Source organism: Panicum hallii, chromosome 3 (genome assembly GCF_002211085.1).
Source record: "Panicum hallii strain FIL2 chromosome 3, PHallii_v3.1, whole genome shotgun sequence".
NCBI lineage: Eukaryota > Viridiplantae > Streptophyta > Magnoliopsida > Poales > Poaceae > Panicum > Panicum hallii.
In genome coordinates this window covers 16024173-16046367 of record NC_038044.1, presented here as the reverse complement: position 1 = coordinate 16046367, position 22195 = coordinate 16024173, and the positions used below count along the sequence as shown (strand labels likewise).

General features: G+C 46.4%; 4 protein-coding genes across 6 annotated transcripts; 1 reads left to right on the top strand and 3 right to left on the bottom strand.

The window, feature by feature from the left end:
• The first annotated feature begins 382 nt into the window (after positions 1-382).
• LOC112886459 (probable DNA helicase MCM8) lies at positions 383-9593 on the top strand. 2 transcript variants are annotated; one of them, XM_025952361.1, is made up of 18 exons: positions 383-700; positions 2897-3034; positions 3131-3224; positions 3317-3539; positions 3619-3782; positions 4866-5024; positions 5414-5509; positions 5597-5749; positions 5934-6004; positions 6110-6228; positions 6821-6950; positions 7121-7172; positions 7263-7416; positions 7512-7686; positions 8142-8312; positions 8517-8627; positions 8915-8961; positions 9136-9593. In XM_025952361.1, coding segments are annotated over exons 1-18 (2256 nt in total). In that variant the 5' UTR covers positions 383-502; the 3' UTR covers positions 9137-9593. The 2 variants fall into 2 exon arrangements, with proteins under 2 accessions (XP_025808146.1, XP_025808145.1); XM_025952360.1 differs by having other exon boundaries at positions 4779-5024.
• A 1239-nt stretch (positions 9594-10832) lies between these two features.
• Positions 10833-12520, bottom strand: LOC112886195 (40S ribosomal protein S23). Its single transcript, XM_025952008.1, has 4 exons — positions 12393-12520; positions 11493-11648; positions 11281-11407; positions 10833-11181 (listed from the first exon to the last, which is right to left on the bottom strand). Exons 1-4 carry the CDS (start codon positions 12395-12397, stop codon positions 11041-11043), a joined length of 429 nt encoding a protein of 142 aa, XP_025807793.1. The 5' UTR covers positions 12398-12520; the 3' UTR covers positions 10833-11040.
• A 761-nt stretch (positions 12521-13281) lies between these two features.
• Positions 13282-17681, bottom strand: LOC112885923 (probable apyrase 7). 2 transcript variants are annotated; one of them, XM_025951628.1, is made up of 4 exons: positions 17377-17681; positions 16681-16796; positions 14733-16598; positions 13282-14116 (listed from the first exon to the last, which is right to left on the bottom strand). In XM_025951628.1, the coding sequence occupies exons 3-4, from the start codon at positions 16558-16560 to the stop codon at positions 13830-13832; spliced, it is 2115 nt and encodes a 704-aa protein (XP_025807413.1). In that variant the 5' UTR covers positions 16561-16598; positions 16681-16796; positions 17377-17681; the 3' UTR covers positions 13282-13829. The 2 variants fall into 2 exon arrangements, with proteins under 2 accessions (XP_025807413.1, XP_025807412.1); XM_025951627.1 differs by having other exon boundaries at positions 14733-16796.
• Positions 17682-19860: 2179 nt separating this feature from the next.
• On the bottom strand, positions 19861-20710 carry LOC112886802. Its single transcript, XM_025952798.1, has one exon. The coding sequence runs from the start codon at positions 20638-20640 to the stop codon at positions 20392-20394; it is 249 nt and encodes an 82-aa protein (XP_025808583.1). The 5' UTR covers positions 20641-20710; the 3' UTR covers positions 19861-20391.
• Positions 20711-22195: the final 1485 nt, after the last annotated feature.

The following is a 22195-nucleotide window of genomic DNA, read 5'->3' as shown; positions in this document are numbered from 1 at the left end:
AAGCACATCACGTTCAGTGACTTGCTGACTTCTTTTTTAAGAGTGACTGAATGACTTCTGCCATACTCCTAAGCGCCACGCAGAAACACTTATCTTTGGATGGCACCTACCTTGACCTTTTCCACTGAGGGAAAGAACACGGAAGAATTTTGGTACCGGGCTACCTTCAGCAAACGTGGGCCAAACGAGTTGCTACCGGGCTTCTAAATTGCGCGGAGCCATGCGGCCCATGTAGGGTTTCGCGCTGTCGTGAGCTTAGCCGCTAGCCGGATTCAGGCTTGGGCCCATCTGTCTGTCAGAGACATCGAGGCGCCCCGGCAGAAAAGTAGAAAACCCCTTCTCCGTCTGTCTCCGGCGTTCTTCTACCACGGCCACCGCGCAAAACCCCGCCAAATTTTTTTTTGCTCGGGGGCTCAGCCTCGGCCGGCGGCCCGCCCCTCAAGTCTCGCCTCGCCGCCGCGACGACTTGCGGGGGACGCGAGGCTCTGAAGCCTCCGGCGACATGTACGGCGACAATATGAAGGGCCACCAACCCAAAGGGTCCGCTATTGACGCCACCACCGTCGACGGGCTCGCGGCTGTCTGGCGGACGTACTTCCCCGAGGAGGCCGGGTTCTCGGTGTCCGACCGCAAGGTTCGAATCGCCGCCGCCCTGGTTGCATCCTCCTTCTCCACGGTGGTGAAGAAACTTCAGTCACGGGTAAGTACGCGCGGGCGATCTCATGTTCAGTTAGCGCTCCATCTCCTGTTTCGCGTGTGATGCTGGCTGGTGGCAATCTGGCCAGGAATTTTAGAATTTAGGTTCATGTGGACGGTAGTATTTGTTGTGGTATGCGTACTGGCGAAATGCCGAGGATTTGGCGGATTGGGGGTTCTCTCACTGGCGGAAATCTTATCAAAGTGGCAACTACATTCACTTGTTTGTTCAGAGGATTGCAGGATAAATGCTTAGTTTCTGTTAATTTAACTTTTCAGTGACTTAAACAAGGGGGAATAAACAAAAAGGGAGCAGTAGTTATCTGAAGTTCACTCTGTTTCCTTAAGTCTTGTTTTGTTAATACCATAGTCATATGCAATCTCTAATGCCAATGCCCAAGGCATAATTTCCTTTTAAGAACAATGCACAAGGCATAATACAGTATGTATGCATTGGATTGAAATCTATGACTGTGTAGCTGGACTGTAGAAAAAAATGATTTGTAACACTGTAAAAATATACTGGTCATTATTTTTAGATCTAGACCATTTCTGGCCCAGCTTTATAGAAAGCTTAAAGGCACAACGATTCACTGGTTTGCCAGTTTACAGTTAACGAGCTCAGAGAACCAAAACAGAAACGATTACATCAACACCAGAACTAAGCATATCCAAAAGAAAACTAGCTCCATCTTGATCTCCCCTAAGCCCCAACTCTTCTCACTGATTACTCCAACCACACCCAGATTTTTGGCAGCCTGAGCCACCTTATATAGCTAGTTATTATATTACTAATCGAGGACAACAGAAACCACCCCAAAAACTACTGTAGAAAATGTAAGATTTGCTTGAGCCCCTCAGCAATCATCCTGATAACCTCCTCCGCATTTTTGGTCTTTTTCTCCTGCAGCCTCACCTTCCAATGTTTGATTTGGACACCATCTTGTAAATTACGGCCACTGGATGCTTCACCAACTTGTTGTTGGAAGCCATGACATTCCATATCTTCCACAGTGCCAGCCAGCGCGCAAAAATTCTCTGCACAACAAAAGTACAAAACATGACCAGTTTCCTTGAGTTTTCACTTAGAAATCATCACATCCTACTAGATCCTAGATACATAAAAAATATCCGTTGAGGAAACCCAGAAAAAAATAGCTAAGGGGCAAAGAAAACGAATAATATCAGGTGTTCCCCCTCCTTAATTGTACTGCCAGCTGAACGCTGTCGTCGAAGGCCATCTGAAGGAATATCTTCACCTTGAGTGGGATCTTGCTCTTCCAGATATTACCATTTTCTGGTCAAATTACTCTTCAAAGCATCAAAGCTCTATAAAGATCTTGTAGTATATTTCCCCAATTTCTCTAAAAACAGGCCACCTCACTCTTCTGATACGAAAAACTTTCAAGCTTCATGAGTAGCCCCTCCCATTACCTAAATTCCCCAGGTCCAAACGATTGTCTAAAAGTGCGGATTTAAACCTTCATCATCATAAACATATGCTGCCACAGTTATCAGGATGAGAGCAAATTGCATGGATTATGTGAAGGTACATTGTCCTAACCGTAGCAAGCGAGAACGCGGAACAATGCCACATTCCTAGTCCGGGAATGTTGATCCAGGAACAATTATATTCCTCGTCCCTGGAAGAATTACGTTCCTGCAGTGTAAAACCCTTCCATAAGCATTGTGCCACATTCCTCGTGCCCGTCGATCTGGGAACTGGATAACCAAGGTCCTAACCATTTTTCTCCCCAGTACTTAGGCTGACATCGCCCCATCACCTTCACTACTGTACGAGCCAAATACTTCTACACCCCTCCAAATCCTCCCGCTCTCATTCCTCACCTTCTCCATATAAGTAGCACCCTGTTTACCACTCTCTTGCATTACCTCCTGAAAATTTGGCCCTAGATCACTTCTCCTCGCACTCCATAGCATATCAACAGTTTCCTGACTCACACTCAACTTATCACCAGGCATTTAATGTTCTCCATCACTAAATTCCATACACTCCAAATCCTGCAATCCCCCAGCTGCCTGTTACGGGCCAGATTTGTTCTGGTGACTGCCAGATTTTTTGCCCTCGGACTGATCAATCCATCCACATATAGTTTCTTGGATGGTCGTAGTGAAAATATGCAAACTGTAATGCAGGAATTTACCCACTTGGTTCACCTGGTTACTTTTATGCGCACAGGTTGAAGATGATGGCAGAGACATCTTATCACTTCCAATTGATTTCCAGCAGCTTCAGGAGTCATGCGAGTTTATTAAATATGAACTCGAGGAATCTCCAAAACATGTCTTGCTTTGCATGGGAGCTGCAGCTCATCTGGTTGATGTCTATTCATGTTAAAATTTGTTAATATGGTGGACCGGCGGGCCATATGACTCTTTTGTTCAGTTTGTGATTATTCTTGATATTTTGTAGGCTGTGTGCTCAGGAAAGATCAACAAGGTCAATATCAGGCTTTACAACATGGGGGCGACTATTGCTTTAAAGAAACTAAAAGCAGCCTTTATTAGTAAATTTCTTCCTGTCTTTATCCTTGTGTTTCATATGTTAGTGTGCATATAATTGAAGTACTGATTTGCAGATTTTTTTTTCCATTGGTAGAGAAACTTGTCACAGTGCGTGGCACTGTTTTAAAAGTCAGCACTGTGAAACCTCTTGTCCTGGAGCTGGAATTCCGATGCATGAAGTGTGGTAAAAAAATCCCCCGAGCGATCTCTGATGGGAAGTTTTCACCTCCAATGTCCTGTACTATTCAGGGATGCAAGAGCAGAACCTTCACCCCAGATAGAACTAGTGCAAAGTTGATGGATTTCCAGAAAATAAGGCAGGTGATGAGTAAACTCATTTACACTATCCTCTACTTATAGTGCTAAAAGCTTTGCTTTCCTTATTTTCCTATCCAGGATACAGGAGCTTGCTAGTGCTGACGACCATGAAGAAGGCCGAGTGCCGCGAACAATAGAGTGTGAGCTTACAGAAGACCTCGTCGATTGTTGCATCCCTGGGGAGATCATAACGGTAACTGGAATCGTCAAAGTCCTGAACAACTATATGGATGTTGGAGGAGGTACACTCAAAGTGGCTACAACAGTGCTCTTTTATTAATTTTAATTGATGTGCTATTCCATTTGCTGCAAACATCAGTCTATTTGTCAAAAATTGTTTAGCTATTTGGATTATCTATGCCACATGTAGAATATGTTGTGGACCTTTTGTTTTCTTTCCCTATTGATTAATTTGGATTGAATATCTAGCTCTTGTGCGTTATGGACTGTGGGGCGTAAGTTATTCATTAGAAGTATCAACGTGATGAATATTACTCTTAGGGCCTCTTAATGAAAAACGTGCTAAGGCACGGCCACAAAAAAAAACTCTTAGGGAAAACCTGTCTCTTGCTATATTTACCAACATAAGGCACCTCTCTTTCTTTTTTGAGGGAAGTACAGTACGGGGAACACCTACTATTTTAGTTATATCGATATAGATACAAATAGACAGTACAGGGTGAGCTATATACAGGAAATTCTCAGATGAGAGTCAAGGCAGAGACTCTAGCCAAAACATAGCTATCGCTCTATCATTTATTTTTACTCCATATGGTTGCAAAGTGACGTCATTAATGAAGTTTCTTTCCCATTCGTCAAAGCTTGGCCTCTGATTCTGAAAGATTAGTCCATTTCTCTGCTTCCAAATGTGCCATACTGTGATGATGAAGATCTCCATGAAAAAACCTTGAAGAAGTTTCTTCTCGCTGCATCCATCATCTGTTCTTATCAGTGTAATATCTGATGTGTGGGCCATGTGGCAGGACATCTCTATTTTATATATTGCTAAAACATTTTCTTCTTGGGATCCATGCTTTCTGTAAGTTTCTTGAATTTAAGACTGAAGAATTATTGGTAGTATTATGTGTAGTTTGGGTTTCCTTATATTATGCAATCTTGCATGATCCTTCGTTCATACGCTACTAAAGGACTATTGAAACTTGTTTGGTCTAAACAAATTGTTGAAACGTTCCCTTTTGTTGTTAATATTTTATGAATCTGTAAATTAATGTCTTCAGGGAAGTCCAGAAGCAAGAACCAGGGTCTATACTACCTGTACCTGGAAGCTGTTTCAGTGAGAAACCTGAAGTCCTGTGCTGTTTCAGGGGAAGAAATTCGGGCTAGTGGAATTTGTGATCTTCGGACTTGTACTGAAAGGGATTGTGATTTCGCTGTCAGTTATAAAAAAGAACATGGTGCTGATGTATTTCGCCAAATACTTCAATCCTTTTGTCCCTCCATCTATGGGCATGAACTTGTAAAAGGTATTTTGTACCCTATTATCCTGTATTTCATCCTTATACTGTGTTATATCTATTTAATGTTGTTACAGATCTATTTAATTTGCTTTGTTGTCCTAAAATACGAAAGATGTGGTTTTGTGAAATCTCTTGTTCCCTTAAATTTCTGTCTATAAGACAACTAGTTTTCAACTATTTTTCCCAATTTGTTCTGGACCAGTACATTATTTCTGGATGACAAAGCCATTACCAGCTACATTTGCTTTTAGATGTCTTTGGATGATGTTCAAAGGCTCAAAGCACTCCTTTTAGTATATTGATTTTCTCCCAAATGGCAGACCTGCTGATTTCATTTCTATCTTATTTGCGTATGATTACTCGACATAATTAAATGGATGTACCCTGATTTTCAGCTGGTATCACACTTGCTCTTTTTGGCGGTGTGCAGAAGAACTCAATGGATCAAAACAAGGTCCCTGTTAGAGGAGACATTCATGTGGTTGTAGTTGGTAAGTTCTTATTGTTTACCATAAATATCATCAGATTTCCTTAGTGTTGCTCATGATTTGATAATACTTTTGCTTAATGAATTACAGGTGATCCAGGCCTAGGCAAGAGCCAACTCCTCCAAGCTGCAGCAGCTGTTTCCCCGCGAGGAATATATGTATGTGGGAATACAACAACAAAGGCTGGCCTAACTGTTGCTGTGGTTAAAGATTCTATGACAAACGATTATGCATTTGAGGCTGGTAATAATTAAACATTTATTCCTTCATGACAATTTTTAAAGATTCATGTCCAAAATAGTGCCATTTTATGTTTTCTTTGTCATATCAATTGCTGTTCTAAGTGCTCTTTGTTCTGGTGTGCCTTTTCTTTGTGGTGTTAGAACTTGTGATGAGATCAAAATAAAGTTGAGTCCTTGACTTACAGGTGCCATGGTCCTTGCTGATCGTGGAATATGCTGTATTGATGAGTTTGATAAAATGTCAGCAGAACATCAGGTAGTTATGTTATTTTTCGGTTTATGAGCCTTTTCCATGAAGTTCATCAATGAGGAAGCTCCCAAGCCTATATAATCATGTTTCTAATTTTATTTGAGTTCTCAGGCTTTACTTGAAGCCATGGAGCAGCAATGTGTTTCTGTTGCGAAGGCTGGCCTTGTAGCAAGTTTATCAGCTCGTACCTCTGTTTTGGCAGCTGCAAATCCTGTTGGTGGTCATTATGAGTGCGTTAATATTTTTCATCCTACTTACTGAAAAACTTGTTATTCCTGATCAGTCGTCTCCATTCATCGTTCTTGATAAGTCATCCCCATCCATCCAGTTTTTAGCAAAAAAAATGATAGCATCTAGAGTTAAGGCTGAGAATGACAATTATTCTTGACCACTCATCTCAATTCACCTCTTTTTTTTTATAAAAAAAACAGAATACTGATAGCATCTACTGTTAAAGATGGAGCCATGTGGAGTTATTGTAGTAGTTTAGGTGGTCTAGAGTGGTATGCGGTGATGATTTTATTGAACGAAATGTTACTTGATTGAACTTTTAATTTTGGTCCTATGGTGCAAGGCTGCAACTGAAGAAGACTGAACCGGAAGTAACACCATTCATCTGTAGATATTTTCTGGTGTAGTTTGTCCCGTTTCATTTCACTCTGGTTGGTGATAGTTTATGTGTATTTTGATGGAAATGGTAATAGTTTATGTGACTGACATTTATGTCCAGTTCTGTTTTGTTTTTGTTTGCTGAGGATTTAAGCCTAATATCCATGGCTATTGTATGTCATTTTTTCCATCTAAGTATACTGTTTGCTGCAGCCGAGCAAAAACAGTGAACGAGAATCTAAAGATGAGTGCTGCCCTCCTGTCTCGGTTTGACTTGGTTTTTATTCTACTCGACAAGCCAGATGAGTTACTAGATAAAAGAGTGTCAGATCATATAATAGCTGTAAGTGGCTGTCAGACATGTTTTCTCCTTCACGTCTCACAAGTATACTGTATGGATAACTGACATGTTCATGTGTAATGCAATGAATTTCTAGTTTGTAAGAACGATTTTGTCTTACTGGACATACTTCTGATCGAATTACTAAGATGACTGAAATTTCCTGCAAGCAGCTCCATACCAACGAAGGTGATGACTTCAAATCCAACAAGAGGATCAGAACAGGTTATTATTTAAATACTGTTTTGTGCTTCTTCCTCTTTGGTTGTATGAGTGAAGTTTAAGCGATCGTTCATGTTTTGCAACTTTGCTTAGTGTCACAAAATGGTGATCCGGGGTTTGGAGTTGGTGGAAATTCAGTAGCTTCAAGACTGAGACTACACCCAGAGAAAGACAAGAATTTCGCTCCATTAGCTGGGGAATTTCTTCGCAAGTACATATCTTATTCAAGAGAACATGTTTTCCCTAGGTATCTTGTACTATTTGACTTTTAGTCAAGTGCGCTTCAAAGAGTAGTCCATTTTTTGATACCTTACCCGCTCACTTTTCTCCCCTCTTCTTAAGAATGTCAAAGGCAGCAGCTGCAATTTTGAAAGAGTTTTATTTGGGATTGAGAAACCGCAGCACATGTGCTGACGGTACACCCATCACAGCCAGACAGTTGGAAAGCCTAGTCAGATTAGCTGAAGCTCGTGCTCGTGTGGATCTAAGAGAAGAAGTGACGGCAGAAGATGCTCAGGTAAAATAAGTGGATCATTCGAGTTCAGCAGAGACTGTTTAGATCCATAATTACGAAGCAATCCTCATTTTTTCCACTGCTGTTTTTTTATCTACCCTTCTTGCGGTATCAGAATGTAACTTAAAAGAGAAAATCTCATGGAGTGCATGGTTTATGGTCATAATTGTAGAGAATTTATATGTTTCTCATGTAGTTGCAACGGCCTAAGGTCTCAGGGTCATAAGATTTCACAAAACTCTAGGCCCTTTGATCCATTCGGCTCATGGAACTGCTTTGTCTATTACACTGAAACTCGGTTGTGCTCCACTAGCTAAGAGATATGGGGTTTTATGATTCCTGATGCCTATGCCTGAAGTGTAGCTCATTTCCAGCCAAATGCACGTCTGGCAACAAAACACAATTATATGCACCATCACGAAGCATATTATTTTAATGTTCAATTTGTCATGTGGCAGGATGTTGTGGATATCATGAAAGAATCTCTCTATGACAAATATGTTGATGAACATGGTTTTGTTGATTTTGCTCGGAGCGGTGGGATGAGCCAACAAAAGGAGGCAAGGAGATTTCTGAGCACATTAAACAAGGAATCTGAGTTGCGGCAAAAAGATTGCTTTTCAAGAACAGTAAGTGATGTGGCAATCAAGCCACTTAGTTCTCCTCGTAGGTTTAATAACTGTTCAAAATCTGTTCTGTTTGGAAGAAAAATCATCTTCACTGCATTTTGAGCATTTTTAGTCTGCGCAGGAAATAGGACAGTAGTCTTTTTCAGACTAAATGCACAAAAACTTCTGATTCCTGAGGCTGCTCTCATGTTCTATCATTTCCAGGAGATTTACAACTTAGCTGACAAGATCAGCTTGCGAGTTCCAGACTTAGATGGTCTTGTGGATAATTTGAACAGCGCCGGTTACCTTCTGCTAAAAGGGGGAATGTATCAGGTAGAGTCTAATCAGACTGGCTAAGACCAAGAAGTCCTAATGTTGCTCTTGGTATCTGAACTACTCCCTATGTTCCAAATGTAGGTCGTTTTGACTTTTTTAGATTCATATTGTTTGCTATGCACAACGTATATCTAGGTGCATAGTAAAAATTATGAATCTAGAAAAGTCTAAACGACCTACATTTTGGAACGGAGGGAGCACATGCTAAATTATGACTTATTACTAACAGCTTCATGATAATCCTTCGTCACTGAAATTCTGACATAGCTTCTTTTTGTCAACAGCTGGTGACTGCGTCATATTCACAGTGCCAGCTAACAAGGTCAAGATGGTGAGTTTCTTGAATGAAAGTTGGAATTGTACTAGCTTTGTTTGTAGTTACTATCCAATCTCAGGCATGCCCGCGCTAACTTTAGAATAGTTCCAGTCACTCTGGAATGCCTTATCATTACAACAGGACTGGCAAGCACCTTTCGGTTCAACTTTTTGTTTCCTCCCTTGACAGATCTTTGGCAATGCCATGGAGGCTGTGTGTATCCTCATGGTTGTGCTGCTTGCGTGCTATGATGTACAGGTGACTAAAGTGGACGAGTAGCAGGATGACCGCTAACTTTGATAGGTTGATGTATGCCACGGTTACGCTACAATGTTTATCCTAGAGCAGTAGCTGCTATGGTCTTAGAGTTGTGCATAGAATCTTTTTAGTTTGCTAATTTAACATCCAGAGCTCCAGATGCTATATTTTGCCCGCTTTACACTATCAGATTATCTAGTGATCCAGCATGCAGTAAAATTGCCTCTTGTAACATCGTCATTGTTGCTGATTTCGTGCTCGAGTGGCTACTTTGGGTAGTTCCGGAACAATTCGTGTCGTTGTCACAAGATGAATATGGTTTTGTAAGCTGACTTTTCACATTGGATGAATTATTTCGCCACATCTATCGACGATACAGTCGTGTATAAGTCGATTTCGCACGTCTTGCCCATTGTACTACAAATACTCCAGATTGCACCAGGGTCAAGAATCTTAGTAGCTCTAAGCAAACATTTGATGAAATTCTTGGCCCCCGTGCAGCCATAACACCAGGGCTGATTTTTTTTTTGAGCTTTTAGCTGCCATCATGCTAGCTCATAGTCATGCATTTCGGGTAACCAACTGCTCATGCTGAGAAGATAGTCAGCAGTAAATCTACCCGCTGACGGTAGGGAACCCCTTCAGAATAGGCCCCGTTTGGCACCGCTGGAGCTTGTTGCTCCAGCGGCTTCTCACCAGCTGCCCAGAGCAGCGGCTTTCCAGAGGCGCTGCAGAGAAGCGGGGTGTTTGGCAGGGGGCTCACGCGTCGGCGTCTGGGCTCGGGGCTGTAGGCGCGAGCTCGGGTCAGGGACGGCGGGGACTCGTGAGCTCGGGTCAGAGACGGTGGCCGGCGGTGGCGGGCGCGAGCACAGGTCGGGGACTCGCGAGCTTGGGTCGGGGACGGCGGCCGGCGCAAGCTTGGGTCGGGGACGGCGGCCGGCGCAAGCTTGGGTCGGGGATGGCAGGGACTCTCGAGCTTGGGTCCGAGGACGGCGGCCGGCGGCGGCGGGCGCAAGCTCAGGTCGGGGACGGTGAGGAATCGCGAGCTTGGGTCCGGGATGGCGGCCGGTGGCGGCGGGCGCGAGCTCGGGTCGGGGAAGGCGGGGACTCGCGAGCTCGGGTCGGGGCACCGTGAGCTCCGGGAGCTCTTCCCTTCGCGGAGCCGTCGGGTGGCGGAGCACGGGGGCCGGAGCTTGGGGCGCCGGATCTCGGGGACGGCGGCCGCAGGGGCGACGGGAAGGGGCGGAGAGGACGAGGAGACCGGAGAGCACGAGGCGGAGACGGGAGAAGCGGTGAAAAGCGGGGGTCGGGCCGCTTTTCGCTCCTTCTGTTTTTTACGAAGAAAGCGAGACGCGCTTTCTCAGGCCGCGCGGGAGAAGCGACGCGTTTGGTGCAGAAGCGCTTTCTCGGGCCGCAGAAGCTGTTGATAAGCGGCCCCCAAACAGGGCCTATGTCAAACATTTGGGCGTTTGATCTCGATCACAAACGGTCTAGCTAGCGCTAAGGTGTGTCCAGTCTCTAAAGTCAACAGCGTCAAATTATGAACAGGGCACTACGAATTAATAAAAAAGCAGTACCTGAACTATGAAAAAACAAGGGACTTCTGAATGGCAAACCACGGGGCAATGTGCAACACCAAGAGATGCAGCTCGGATAGACAGAGACTTTGGGAGCACAGGCGATGCAATATTAATATCTTCAAAACGGAAACAAAACTCCCGATTGTAATGCTAACAAAAGATAAAGCCCCGAATGAACAGCTCTATTGCTAGCACAACTTAAGTTTAAAAAACAGAGCCTCGACAGTCTACTCCATTCTTGCCTATAAAAAGCAATCTAAGACCTTGGCTTCTCCTTCTTCTCCTTGAAGAGCGCAAGCAGCGACACACCAGACACCTTCACAACCTTGAACCTGACACCAGGAATATCTCCCACGGCATGACCCTTACGACCGAATCCAGCAATCAGCACCTCGTCCTACAGCAAAAGAGTAGATGGTTAGCTTCATTACACACAGTCGACAATTGTCACAAGGAACATTGGTATCAAAAGGAGCACTGGCTGAGGAACCCATACATTCTCCTCGATGTAGTTCAGGCAACCATCATTCGGCACAAAGGCAGCAATCTTCTTGCCGTTCTTCACCAGCTGAACACGAGCACACTTACGGATGGCAGAGTTCGGCTGCTTGGCCTCAATACCACTACGCAATGGAAGTATCAGACCTTAGCTCAAGCAACACAAAGTAGAGATAAGAAAGGCACACATGATTCTACTATCAAACATACATCTTCTCCAGAACAATGCCCTTGGCATGAGATGATCCGGCGAAGGGTTTCTTCCATTCATTACCCAAATGGCTCTTCTTGTATGCCTTGTCAGCCCACCTCTGGTTCCTGCGGTGGGTCTTGAGCTTACGCCCAGCTCCCATACCACGTGTCTTCCTGTGATGTGAATTCATAATTGTTACAACAAATTTAATATAAATCACAAGTTTTGCAACTCAAAGAACACAATTGTCCATTGGATAAGCATATGTGAACCATCATGGAGCAAATGCATGAAAGACAACAGCATATACACAGCCAAACATCATGCAGTACAAAGAGGAATTGTATTGGTTTGATCGTACAATTGTACACAGATGCTATACGAAGATATTTGTGGCACGACCTATAACAAGTATATACATCCATCTAACAAAAATTGAAATATGGACCTCACTAAGAACATCTAAATAACCAACCATATAGACATGCACCAAAAAAATAACCAAACAGAATAAACCAGCTGAGGTCTGAAAACAGAGCAATATGAGGGGAACATACTTTGTATGCCACCACACATAACCTCCCGGGTCAAAGCATTTGAATCCAGGAGCACATGGTTACACGGCGGCAACGGATTTTTATCGCTTATGAATATGTTTAGCACTGACGGTGTATAATCTGATCAGCACTGGACCGTCAATAAGCTCAGTTTTCTGCTTCCAAACGCTAACGCGATTTCATTCTCTAATCTAAAACAAAGCAGCAGCCTAAATTACATGCGCGAAACAAAATCCACGCGTCAAACAGAGGGCTTCCTGCGGGCTGAGGCAAAGGAACGCCTCCAGGAACGAACCACCCGGCGCAACACGAACACGGGTGCAGGACAGGACGTAGGGGAAGGAGAGACATCGAACGTACCCCATAGTGGCGGAGGTAGGAGACCGGCGGCGAGGGTCGGCGACGCGGCGGGGATGAGGCGCAGGCGACGGGCTTCGAGTTCGAGGGCGGCGGCGGCTGCGGGAGTGAGGGGAGGGCAGGAAGGCTTATATAGTAGGGGTGGCCATTAGGGTTTGCGGGATCTACGTCGTGATTCGTGTTGCGGGTGCATCAGTCGTATCGTACGGTCGACGTGTGACGTCGGGCGCGACTGGTTTGGCAGCTTCGCTTCTTACACTGACCGATGAGCCCACATGTCAGAGACGTTGCTTGATTAAAATTCGGATGTTAACCTTCTGGCTGAAGTACTTTTCTTAAATTTTTCAAAAAAGAGAAGTACTTTTCTTAAAAAAAGGATAGAGACCTTTCTATTATGTCGATGAACAATACTAGCGGTGCATACTACAGTAAGTTTCTTAAACGCAGGAGTGCGTTCTCAATCTCCACCAAATTTAGAAATAAACTGAATATCATCCATGAGACTTGATCCCGAAAGTTTGCAGCCTATAGAAAACCATATAGCTCCAAGAAAAAAAATCATATAGCATGCTGCATGCCTCCCATCTATGCAGCCTGGAACCGGGGAGAGCACTCATCTCCTTATACAAGCTCTACCTTTCAGCGCTGACAATTCACATACAAGGAAAAACATGATCTGTGGAAAAGATCAACGTTCTATTTTCTGTACAAGGAATTGATGTATAATTGCTGAAATACAAGCCACAAGCAATGTGTCAAGCCACAGAGAGACCACAGAAATTTCATGGCCATCAAGATAAAACTATGTGAACAAAAACCTCAATATGGTAGACACAACACAAGGTTTACAAATGAATATGTGCCGGCACTGAAGGCACCGAAAACAATCAGGTAGGACTGAAGTTACTGATTCATGATTTCAAATTTTTGTTTTGATATCACAAGGTAGCACACCAAATGGTGTTCCAAGAGATAAGAGAAGGCTCACAAGTCACAACAAGACTACAAATAGGGTACAACAACAATACATGCGGCTACATGCATCTTTATTATGTTTCAGATAAGAAAAACATTTGAAGAAGTATTGTCAGGCCTGATTGCAGAAGAATTGATCTACATACTTGCAGGTTCCAGCTCATGGCCAACCAGTCCTGTGAACGGCATAAATATATCTTCTGGTACAATACTAAAACTTCACCTTTATGGTATGTTCTCTAGCACATACAATGGGATGAATGGATGTATCATGTCCAGGATAGGCACCAAGTCATAAGTTTAACATTTATATGAATCCTAAACCTCACTTAAGTGTCAGTGTACCGACAAAATTGACTTCTGATTAGAGAAGAAATCAAGCAGTCTGAACTCTGGAGCTATTATTTACAGTTTGTTATGGCATATAGGATCTCATTCTAGTCATGTCATTCTGTGATGCAAATGCTACACCTTTGGAACATGAATATCAGCTAATGTGGAACTGAGATCTTCTCTTGATTGTGACCGTCGGCTTTGAAGTGTAGTCTGACCTCGGCTAGGGTTCCTCACTCCACTGGAAAACTGCATCTGACCCAAGCTTCCAACAGAATAGCTGTGATAGACACCCAAGGATTGTCTAGAGGACTCCATAAGCTGAACGCTACTGCCTCCTAATCCATGGCTCATACTGAACGGATGGGGATCTGACCCAGCTACAGTAGGGCTCAGGGGTGTCTTTGTTCTTCCATCGCCTGCGTAGTGTCAGACAAAGTCGAACAAATTTAAAAGTTTGATCATCTAAGCTAGTCCACCTTAAAGAAGAGTAAGATTCAAACAAAACTTGAAACATGCTCTTGGATTACAAGATTAAGGATTTAATGTGATCTAAATTATGCATGAGGTAACATTACAAAGTTCTGTATGGATGCCATTTTATAACAAGTAAATTGAAGTAAAAACATGTCACTTGCATCATGCAAGAGTTCTATGCAATGCTACTTATAGAAGATTAACATACTGAAATAAAACTAACGTGATAGCAACTAGAGGCAGAGCTTCATTGTTGCCAACAGTTTATTACAAAAGTTTGTTGATTAAGCTTCAAACAGCGCACCTCTACCTTGCTTACTTCACATAGGGTTCGGAGTTGGCCCCGTCTAATATTGGGTCCAAGCTCCACCGGTATCGCAAAACTGTTGGTTTCTCTTTCTAACTATACAGGTAGACACCATTTGTCTTGAAAAAAATAAAAGGTATACTGCAGCCAACAGAACTACACTATTGTGGTCCTTAAATGGCAGGGTAGCTTTTTACAGAGTGGGAAACTGTGATGGCATGTAAGTAAAGAAAACACACTTGCAAATATACCTGAATTGATAGGACTCCATAACTGAAATCTGAAAGGCGACCCCATACCAAGAACAGAACTTCCTGCAGAATTCTGCCTATAAACTGGCAGATAAGACTTGCGGAATGATCTTGGGATTGAATTGCTGACACATAATATGGCACATATGACCAACACAATCGAAATCAGAAACAACACTATGAGAAAATTTGGGTTTATCTCCCGGTGCAGTATTCTGTATCCTTGAATATCGATTCGTGTAGACAATGCCTGACCAGCCTCCAACAAAGCAACCCCAAGAGTCCAAGTAATACTGCCAGAGCCAATTATCACCTGATTATCTTTGATCTGCAATCCCTCTCTCAGAAGTGATGCAATATAAGGAGCCCTGAAGCAGTACTGGTCTATAAACGGCTGTGGAGGAACACTACTCTTTGCAATCTTCCATGGTTTTTCACAAAATTCCTGACCTCTTTTTAGAACATCAACCAGAGTGGCATCAGCAGTCAAATTAAAAAATTTAAAAACCACAAAGAAGCCAGACATAGCAAAAAACTTCCCATGTGGTTGGGGAAAGTTAGAAGCAAGAGCACAAGGATGAAGGTTACAATCAAGTCCTGGACTTGCACTGGACCACTCTGAAAGATTAACTGTTACTTTTGCAAGAGCACTGCATTCATTCCACTGAGGTGCTCCAACCAGTTCAACAGCTACTCCCTGCTTCTCTTTGCCAATTGTCTTCTCACCAACACTGGGACTTCCATCTTGTTTTAGAGGGTGGCAGTAAGAACAAACATAATCTTCTTTGTATCCAGTCTGTAGACAAGGGTGTTTGACTTGAACTTTGCCATTATTAGCTACTCCTCCCAACTTTTTCACTAGATGTGCTACGGATTTGTCAAATGCATCATTTAATCCATAACCAGTAAGAGAATAAGCACTAAGATGATGATCGACAGAACCAATCCTCAGACTAATGCTTGTCTCATCCTGTACTGTTTTATCAGTCTCAAATGTAACCTGTAATGATGATCCACCTAAATCAAGTGAACCATATGTCATTTTAGATGATGAGGTGCCAAGCATGTTCATGTGATGATTAAGAGCTATCCATCCATAATAAGCTTCGTCCATGCCAGTGATGATCTTAACCCTGTCTCTACTACATAAAAATGACGAATTCTTCAGAACATCCCAGGCCTTATCCAGGAGCCACTCTGAGTCTGCACTAGGTAGCTTGCGAACGCCAGCTGTAGCATATAGAAAAAGTGGAGTGTGTTTGTGTGCTCGTCTGGGGATCTGCTTCTCAGCCATTTGAAGGAGGGGCTCTAGTGCCTTCTTCAATCCAGCTTCATTGTGAACAAGTTTGCTCAATCCAGGTTCAGTCTCCCTTCGCTGGTACAGTCGAGTTAATTTACCAGATTTCTTCTTAGGAGCATTCCCTAAAGGTTTCAAAACAATAGGAAATCCATTTGCATCATTATGATTGATGTGCCATTCATAGACATACACTCTTGTACCTGTGCTGCCACAATCAAGAACCACATAGTATTCAGAGTTCCCTTCAGAGAGGAATACATGGAAATATCTCCAAGAAGCATATGCGAAGAACGCCAACAAGATCAGCGCAATAGCGTAACCGGCTGCTCTCATGCATTTCTTTCGATTTGTCGGCGAAGAGGGGGGTGTTCTTTCTTTTGAAAAGCTTGCCACGGGACCATCTCTTTGAAGCGTGCGTACAGGCTTTGCACGCCATGAGCTCAGATCACTGCCAATGCTAGAGCCCCTTTCTAAAGCATCAATTCTAGTGAAGGTCGGCAGATCTTGAAGAGAAGATGAAAGACGCATAGTTTCTAATTTTGCAGTCAGGGGAACAGGTATTACAGGCCTACCCCAACTTGCTTGGGACAAAAGGCTAAGTTGTTGTTGTTGTTGTTGTTGTAGTTGTTGTTGGAACAGGTATTACAGAATCTCACCGACCAGGGGCAAGATGCAGATAGAATCTCAGGAAACTGAAGTCATAAGTAGATTGCATAGCCAGCCACACAGTAAGCAATATACCGGCGCCTCTATACGGCCTCTGCCTGAGGAAAATTTCAAACATTAGCATGCAAACTAACATTGCAACATCAAATCAGTAAATAGAAAAGGCTGAAATGCACTGCCATGCTGGGAATCAGGGCAACTCTCAGTTTGAGAAAAGAACACAAAAATAAGTTTCCAGCCACTCAGCTACGAATACCATACCCTAAAAGATGACGATATCCTCTAGACTAACCTTGGAGCATCACTACCAATCCGTGGACAGCACAAACATCCCCAAAACAACACGCAAGACAAGGAGCCCTAAATCCCAATCCTACCTTTCTACCATTCATGCAACCCACACTGCATCAAATCACAACGGACGAACTGGCAGTTACATCTCCAAGACCCTACCAACGCGGCAAAGCAGCCACCTTTCCCTCGGCAACGGCACCCCGGTATCGCAACCCACCGAACCGCCGATCCCAACCACTGATCCAAGCGAGCCGCAACCACCGCCCCCCAGCAGTAAGATCTAGCCGCGCGCCCCCAGCCCGGGATCGGTACCGGCAGCCACCCGCGGGCAGGATCGGATCTGGCGATGCCCCGAGTGATTCAGAGAAGAGTTACGTGACTCACCGGTCGTGGCGGCCGGCCGCGATCGCCGGCGGCGGAGGAGGAGGAGGGGGGAGGGGGCAGGCAGATGGGCAGGGGCGCAGGGCCTGGCAGGCGGGCGGCAGGGAGGGTAGGTGGGAGAGACCCGCGGCGCGGAGGCCGCGGCGGCGGCGGCGAGTGGTGTGGTGGAGGGGAGGGGACGCAAAGGCGAGGCCAGGACCGGGAGGGCGAGCGCGAGCGGCCTGCGCCTGCGTGGCTGCGGGCGCAACGGCGCTGCGTCGGAATGAGGAGGTGGGCGTGACGAGTGACTTGGGGCGGACTTGTCGTAGCAGCGCAGCGCAGCGCAAGCGCAACGACGGGACGGCACAAGCACAGCAGCTCGGCTCGCGGGGGTCTGTCTCCTCTCCTCCTTCGGGCAGCGCGGCGACGAGCCGACGACCCGACCCACACGCGAAGAACTCGACGGGTGCGAATGGTAACAGCCCACCACTGTCGGCCCAGGCTCGAATCAAAATCAAACGATAGCCGTCTCCCCCAGGCCCAAACCATTATAAACGGCCCATGTTAGTACCAGCAACTTCGCCCGGATGTTACGTCCGATGCTGATCATCCATGTTCTCGCTTGATCATCTGCTGGTTTCAAGGATGCGTGTTTCCTTCCATTTTGAGCTTTAAAAAGTAAGGATGGAAATATGAATACGGATATTTGAAATATCCGATATCCGTATACGCTTAAACATCAATATGGATATCCGTATCCACATTCGAATTTAATATGATAGTAAAGTGGATACATCCGAATCCGATTTTTATTATTTTTCTCTATCCAATTCCACATTCGTATTCAACAATATCCGACACTATCCGTATCCCTTTTTAATAAAACTATTTAAAAAATTATATTTATTTTCTATAACCAATGTTATAATTTTTATAATAAAGATATAAGAAGATTAAGTTACTTGTAAATATTCTTGTTTTATTTATTTATGGATGAAATTATTTTTATATTTTTTATTATATATTAATAAAACTTGTTTATATATTTATTGAAAATATATTTTTATTTCTAGTTTTATTTTTTATGTATTTATTTATTAAAATATCTATTGATAAATACACTATTTTTAACTAGCTATCTTTGTTATATTGTCATACTTTAGTTTGTACATGTATAGCGATCTTATATTCTAAAACTACCAATAAAGAAAATAGCTAAATGTTATCCTATATATCGAGTAAATAGCCGAATTCGAATCCGAATCCGAGGTATCCGTTTTGTATTTGTATTCGAGAATATTCGAATCTGTATCCGTATTCGAGTTAAAATGTAGTAGGATTTCATACTTCTGATCCACTTCCATCCTATTTTAAAAAAGGGCCGTGTTTTCCATTGCTACTGCAAAGCTGTCTTTTTTTATGCATCCGCTAATTTCTGGGGCTCTTCGCTGAAGATCCCATCCAATTTGCCAAAGCCATTGATGTGCCGCGCGCAAGTAGGACCTGTGCCGCCGCCCCGGGAGGAACAGGCGATTTGGTGGACTTTCGTGGCACTCTGCTTGCATGTTGACGACCCGGGCACATTTTGAAGTGGGGGAAGAAAACTTGTTGAAATCATGCGTCCAATTTGGACAACGTTGGACTGGCTCCGTGCGATGGATTGGCGGTGTCGTTCGTTTCCGCCTCCCCTGGCAGCAGGGGACCAATGCGCCGTCGGACCACGCCGGGCACGGAAGCGCGTGGCGACCCGGCAACTCGAGGTCTCGAGCCGCATCTTGCTGCCTTGCTGGAGCTGGAATAGAACCGGGGGGGGGGGGGGGGGGGGGGGGCGGGCACGTACAGAGGCGATGCCAGTGGCGTGCGATTCCGACACAGTGAAGCGTCCCGTTGCCTGCACCTGCACTGCATCCATTTGGGCCACGCTAGTACGCTACGCGGCCTTGATCGCCAAGCAGCTACTACCTTTTCCCGGTTTCCGGCGGTGCAAGCTGTAAACTGTGGGCGGAGACAGACCGGGTAGCAGGTCAACGGGAGATGCTGAGCCCCACCCCCCAGGGGCCAGGGCAACGCTTCCCTTCGGAACCGGGCGGCTGGCGTTGAACGCGGAGTGTTCAACGGCGCTGGCTGGGGGCGACCGGCCGGGCAAGGGAAACGACGGCGCGGAGGAGCTGGATCACGGATCACCGGTACCGTGCCGACGCGGCGCGTGAATTAAAGAAGGGCGGCCTGAGCAGAGCAGGGGCTCGGGGCAGAGTCTCGTCATGCGTCAAGCCATTCGGTTAGGTGACAAGCTGACCATCGTTCCATTCGCCTGAAACTGAAGTAACCTGCACAATGAGCAAGAAACTCGAAATCGCAGACGCCAGACAGTACCTTTTTTATTTTGAGCAATCAGACAGTACTTGTTTCACACAAGGAGCTCAGTTTTTTTTTAACATGGAAGCGGTAAACAAGGAGCCAAGGAGGACGGATCAAACCATATACTTGCTTATAATAAATCCGACAGTATTTCACACAAGAAGCTCTATTTATTCGACAAGATAGTAAGCAAAGTTACACCACGCAGGGGTTGGTAATAGTGACACAGAAAAGGAAGGACCAGACCTAATAGTCGCTGATCCCTCCTACACCTTATACAACCAAACACCAGCAAACAGAACAAACTTGCTAAAGACTGAACAGCAGCAGCCGCAGGAGGTTCTTTCTTAAAAAACTCAGTAACCTCCTGAAAGCAGCAGCTGAAACCCAAAACAAAAACCATGGGCAGGACAAGAACCACAGACCAGCTAAACCAGACCACGGATGACGGATGGATCAGCGCGAGCTCTAATACGGCAACCGATCCATCCGTGATCGACAGGAACAAGTGCAGAAACGAGAAATCACGAGAGCTTCGTAGTAATTTTTGGCCCCCCGGGTCCTCTGCTGCGCGCACTAAAACGAGCGCATGATAGCAGCAGAGGGAGCGGCGTCGGAGTCGGACTGACGGAAGAGAGAACACGCAAGCGGGTCCTTCTTCAGCTTCTAGGATCGGCTGTTTCACTTCTCGCCGGTTTCTTCGGAGGCGGGGAGGCCTCCGGCACCGGCGCCGGCGCGGGCGTTCTTGACGAGGCCCGCGGCCATGGCGGTGACCGCGGCCACGACGTCCTTGAGGATCCGCCCCTTGATCTGGCCCCTCCGCGGCGGCGGCAGGCCCGCCCTGCCGTTCCCGCCGGCACCGCCTGCGGCGGCCCGCCCCGGCACGGCCGGCATGGCCGGAGCCGGAGCCTGGATGGTCTCAGTGGCCATCAGCGAGGCGACTCCAGCGGCGCGCACTGGTTGGCTTGGCGGGGCGAGAGGAAAGGGCGAGACGGGGGGGTGCTTGGGATCCGTTTGCTCGTCGAGGCGCAGTCCAGTGTATAAATAGGCCGCAGGCGGCCCACGCGAGCAGAGGCAGAGCTCGGCTCAGCTGGGCGCCTTCGCGAGCAGGAACAGCAGCAAGAAGCATAGCAAAGGAAAAAAAGTGCAGAGGTGGACCACTCGGAAAAGGGCCCAAAGTGCGCGTTAGACGGGCCCACCACCTGGGACCGGGAGGAAGGACCCCACACACGGGCGGTTGCGGTTCCTTGGAGCGAAACACGTGTGTATGGCAAGTAGGGACACACAACACCTCTGGGCCACGGTGGCCCAGCAGCGTACCCCGATTGTCAACGTGGTCGGTCCGTGGGCCCGCGTGGTACTTTCGACGTGGTCCAGGTGAGTGATCTGCTTGCTACTAGTGGATCCCTGCCAGCTCGGCGCTGACCGCTTGCCTTGGATAGCAAGCCAGTGCTAGCTAGTGGGCGCAGAGCAGCGTAGAGATGGGACGACGATGATGCCGCTACCGATCAGGTTTCCAGGGTCTCGAATTCTCGATCGTACTATCGAGTTGGGGATAAGCATGAGCCGGTTCCGCGCTACGGTCGCTGTCACGGTCGCCGTGCCGGCAGCTCGAGAACGGGGTGGTGGCGTACGCACGCACCGTGCCTCGCTCGCATTCCTTCCTGGTTAAGGACTATCATCGCTGATTCGCTGGGTGCGAAAGAGACTCGGATACGTGCACGTCGCGTCGGTTGGGAGCTAGGATGGCTCCGGGAAGCGGTCGGGAGCCTGGAACCATCTCTGGGTCTCGAGCACCGGGCGCACCGCCAGAGCACGGTGCGTGCGTCGCTGCGCGTGACCTCACAAGGGTGACGTACGCGCGTACGTCGCCAGCCGAGCCGCTGCCGGACGCCATCGCCAAGTGGCACGCGCGCGGGTGGGCAAGCAAGCGAGCGCGGCACACGGCAGCCTGGCGGCTTGGCCGGCCTACCCCTCGCTGAGTCCGCGGTGCGGCCACCCCCGCCGAGCGCCGGAGAGTGGCCTGGCTTGCCTCGCGGTTGTTGTCAGCCCCGTCCGTGCGTGCGGCCGACGAGTCCGATGATCCGCGCCGCCGTGCGACCGCACGTGCTGCTCCCCGCGCCGCGATCCGCCGCGGGCCTGCGCTCCCCTGGCGCGGTCGGGGAGGGCTCGGCAGCCAGCCGATGGAGTCGAGCGGAGGATGCCGGCACTGGGCACGGGAACGGGTTTAGGACCATGCGTAGCGTAGGGGAAACTAACCAAGGGCACGCCGGCGTGTCGCGGCCGCCATTCCGGGATGAACGGAATGCGAACTCCTCCGGCGCGTAGCGTGTCTGCGGTTTTGTGGCTTTGCTATGCGCGATGTACAGTTCAAGTCCGGCCATGGTAAAAAAGAAAAAAAAATGAATTGATTGCTCTCTGTTTGATGGGTGCAGACTGCAGAGTAGTGCACACACTAGAGCAAGTATGTACAGCGTAGTTACTG

Excerpts from the sequence above, each read along its gene's own strand:
- LOC112886459 (XM_025952360.1), top strand. The coding sequence starts at position 503 with ATGTACGGCGACAATATGAAGGGCCACCAACCCAAAGGGTCCGCTATT. Across the intron at positions 6,951-7,120 it reads TGTCAGATCATATAATAGCT|CTCCATACCAACGAAGGTGA; the intron begins GTAAGTGGCTGT and ends TCCTGCAAGCAG. Across the intron at positions 7,417-7,511 it reads AGAGAACATGTTTTCCCTAG|AATGTCAAAGGCAGCAGCTG; the intron begins GTATCTTGTACT and ends CCTCTTCTTAAG.
- LOC112886195 (XM_025952008.1), bottom strand. Across the intron at positions 11,408-11,492 it reads GGCATTGTTCTGGAGAAGAT|TGGTATTGAGGCCAAGCAGC; the intron begins GTATGTTTGATA and ends TCCATTGCGTAG. Across the intron at positions 11,182-11,280 it reads TGAACTACATCGAGGAGAAT|GACGAGGTGCTGATTGCTGG; the intron begins GTATGGGTTCCT and ends CTTTTGCTGTAG.
- LOC112885923 (XM_025951627.1), bottom strand. The coding sequence starts at position 16,560 with ATGCGTCTTTCATCTTCTCTTCAAGATCTGCCGACCTTCACTAGAATT. Across the intron at positions 14,117-14,732 it reads ATGGAGTCCTATCAATTCAG|GCGATGGAAGAACAAAGACA; the intron begins GTATATTTGCAA and ends GACACTACGCAG.
- LOC112886802 (XM_025952798.1), bottom strand. The coding sequence starts at position 20,640 with ATGGCCACTGAGACCATCCAGGCTCCGGCTCCGGCCATGCCGGCCGTG.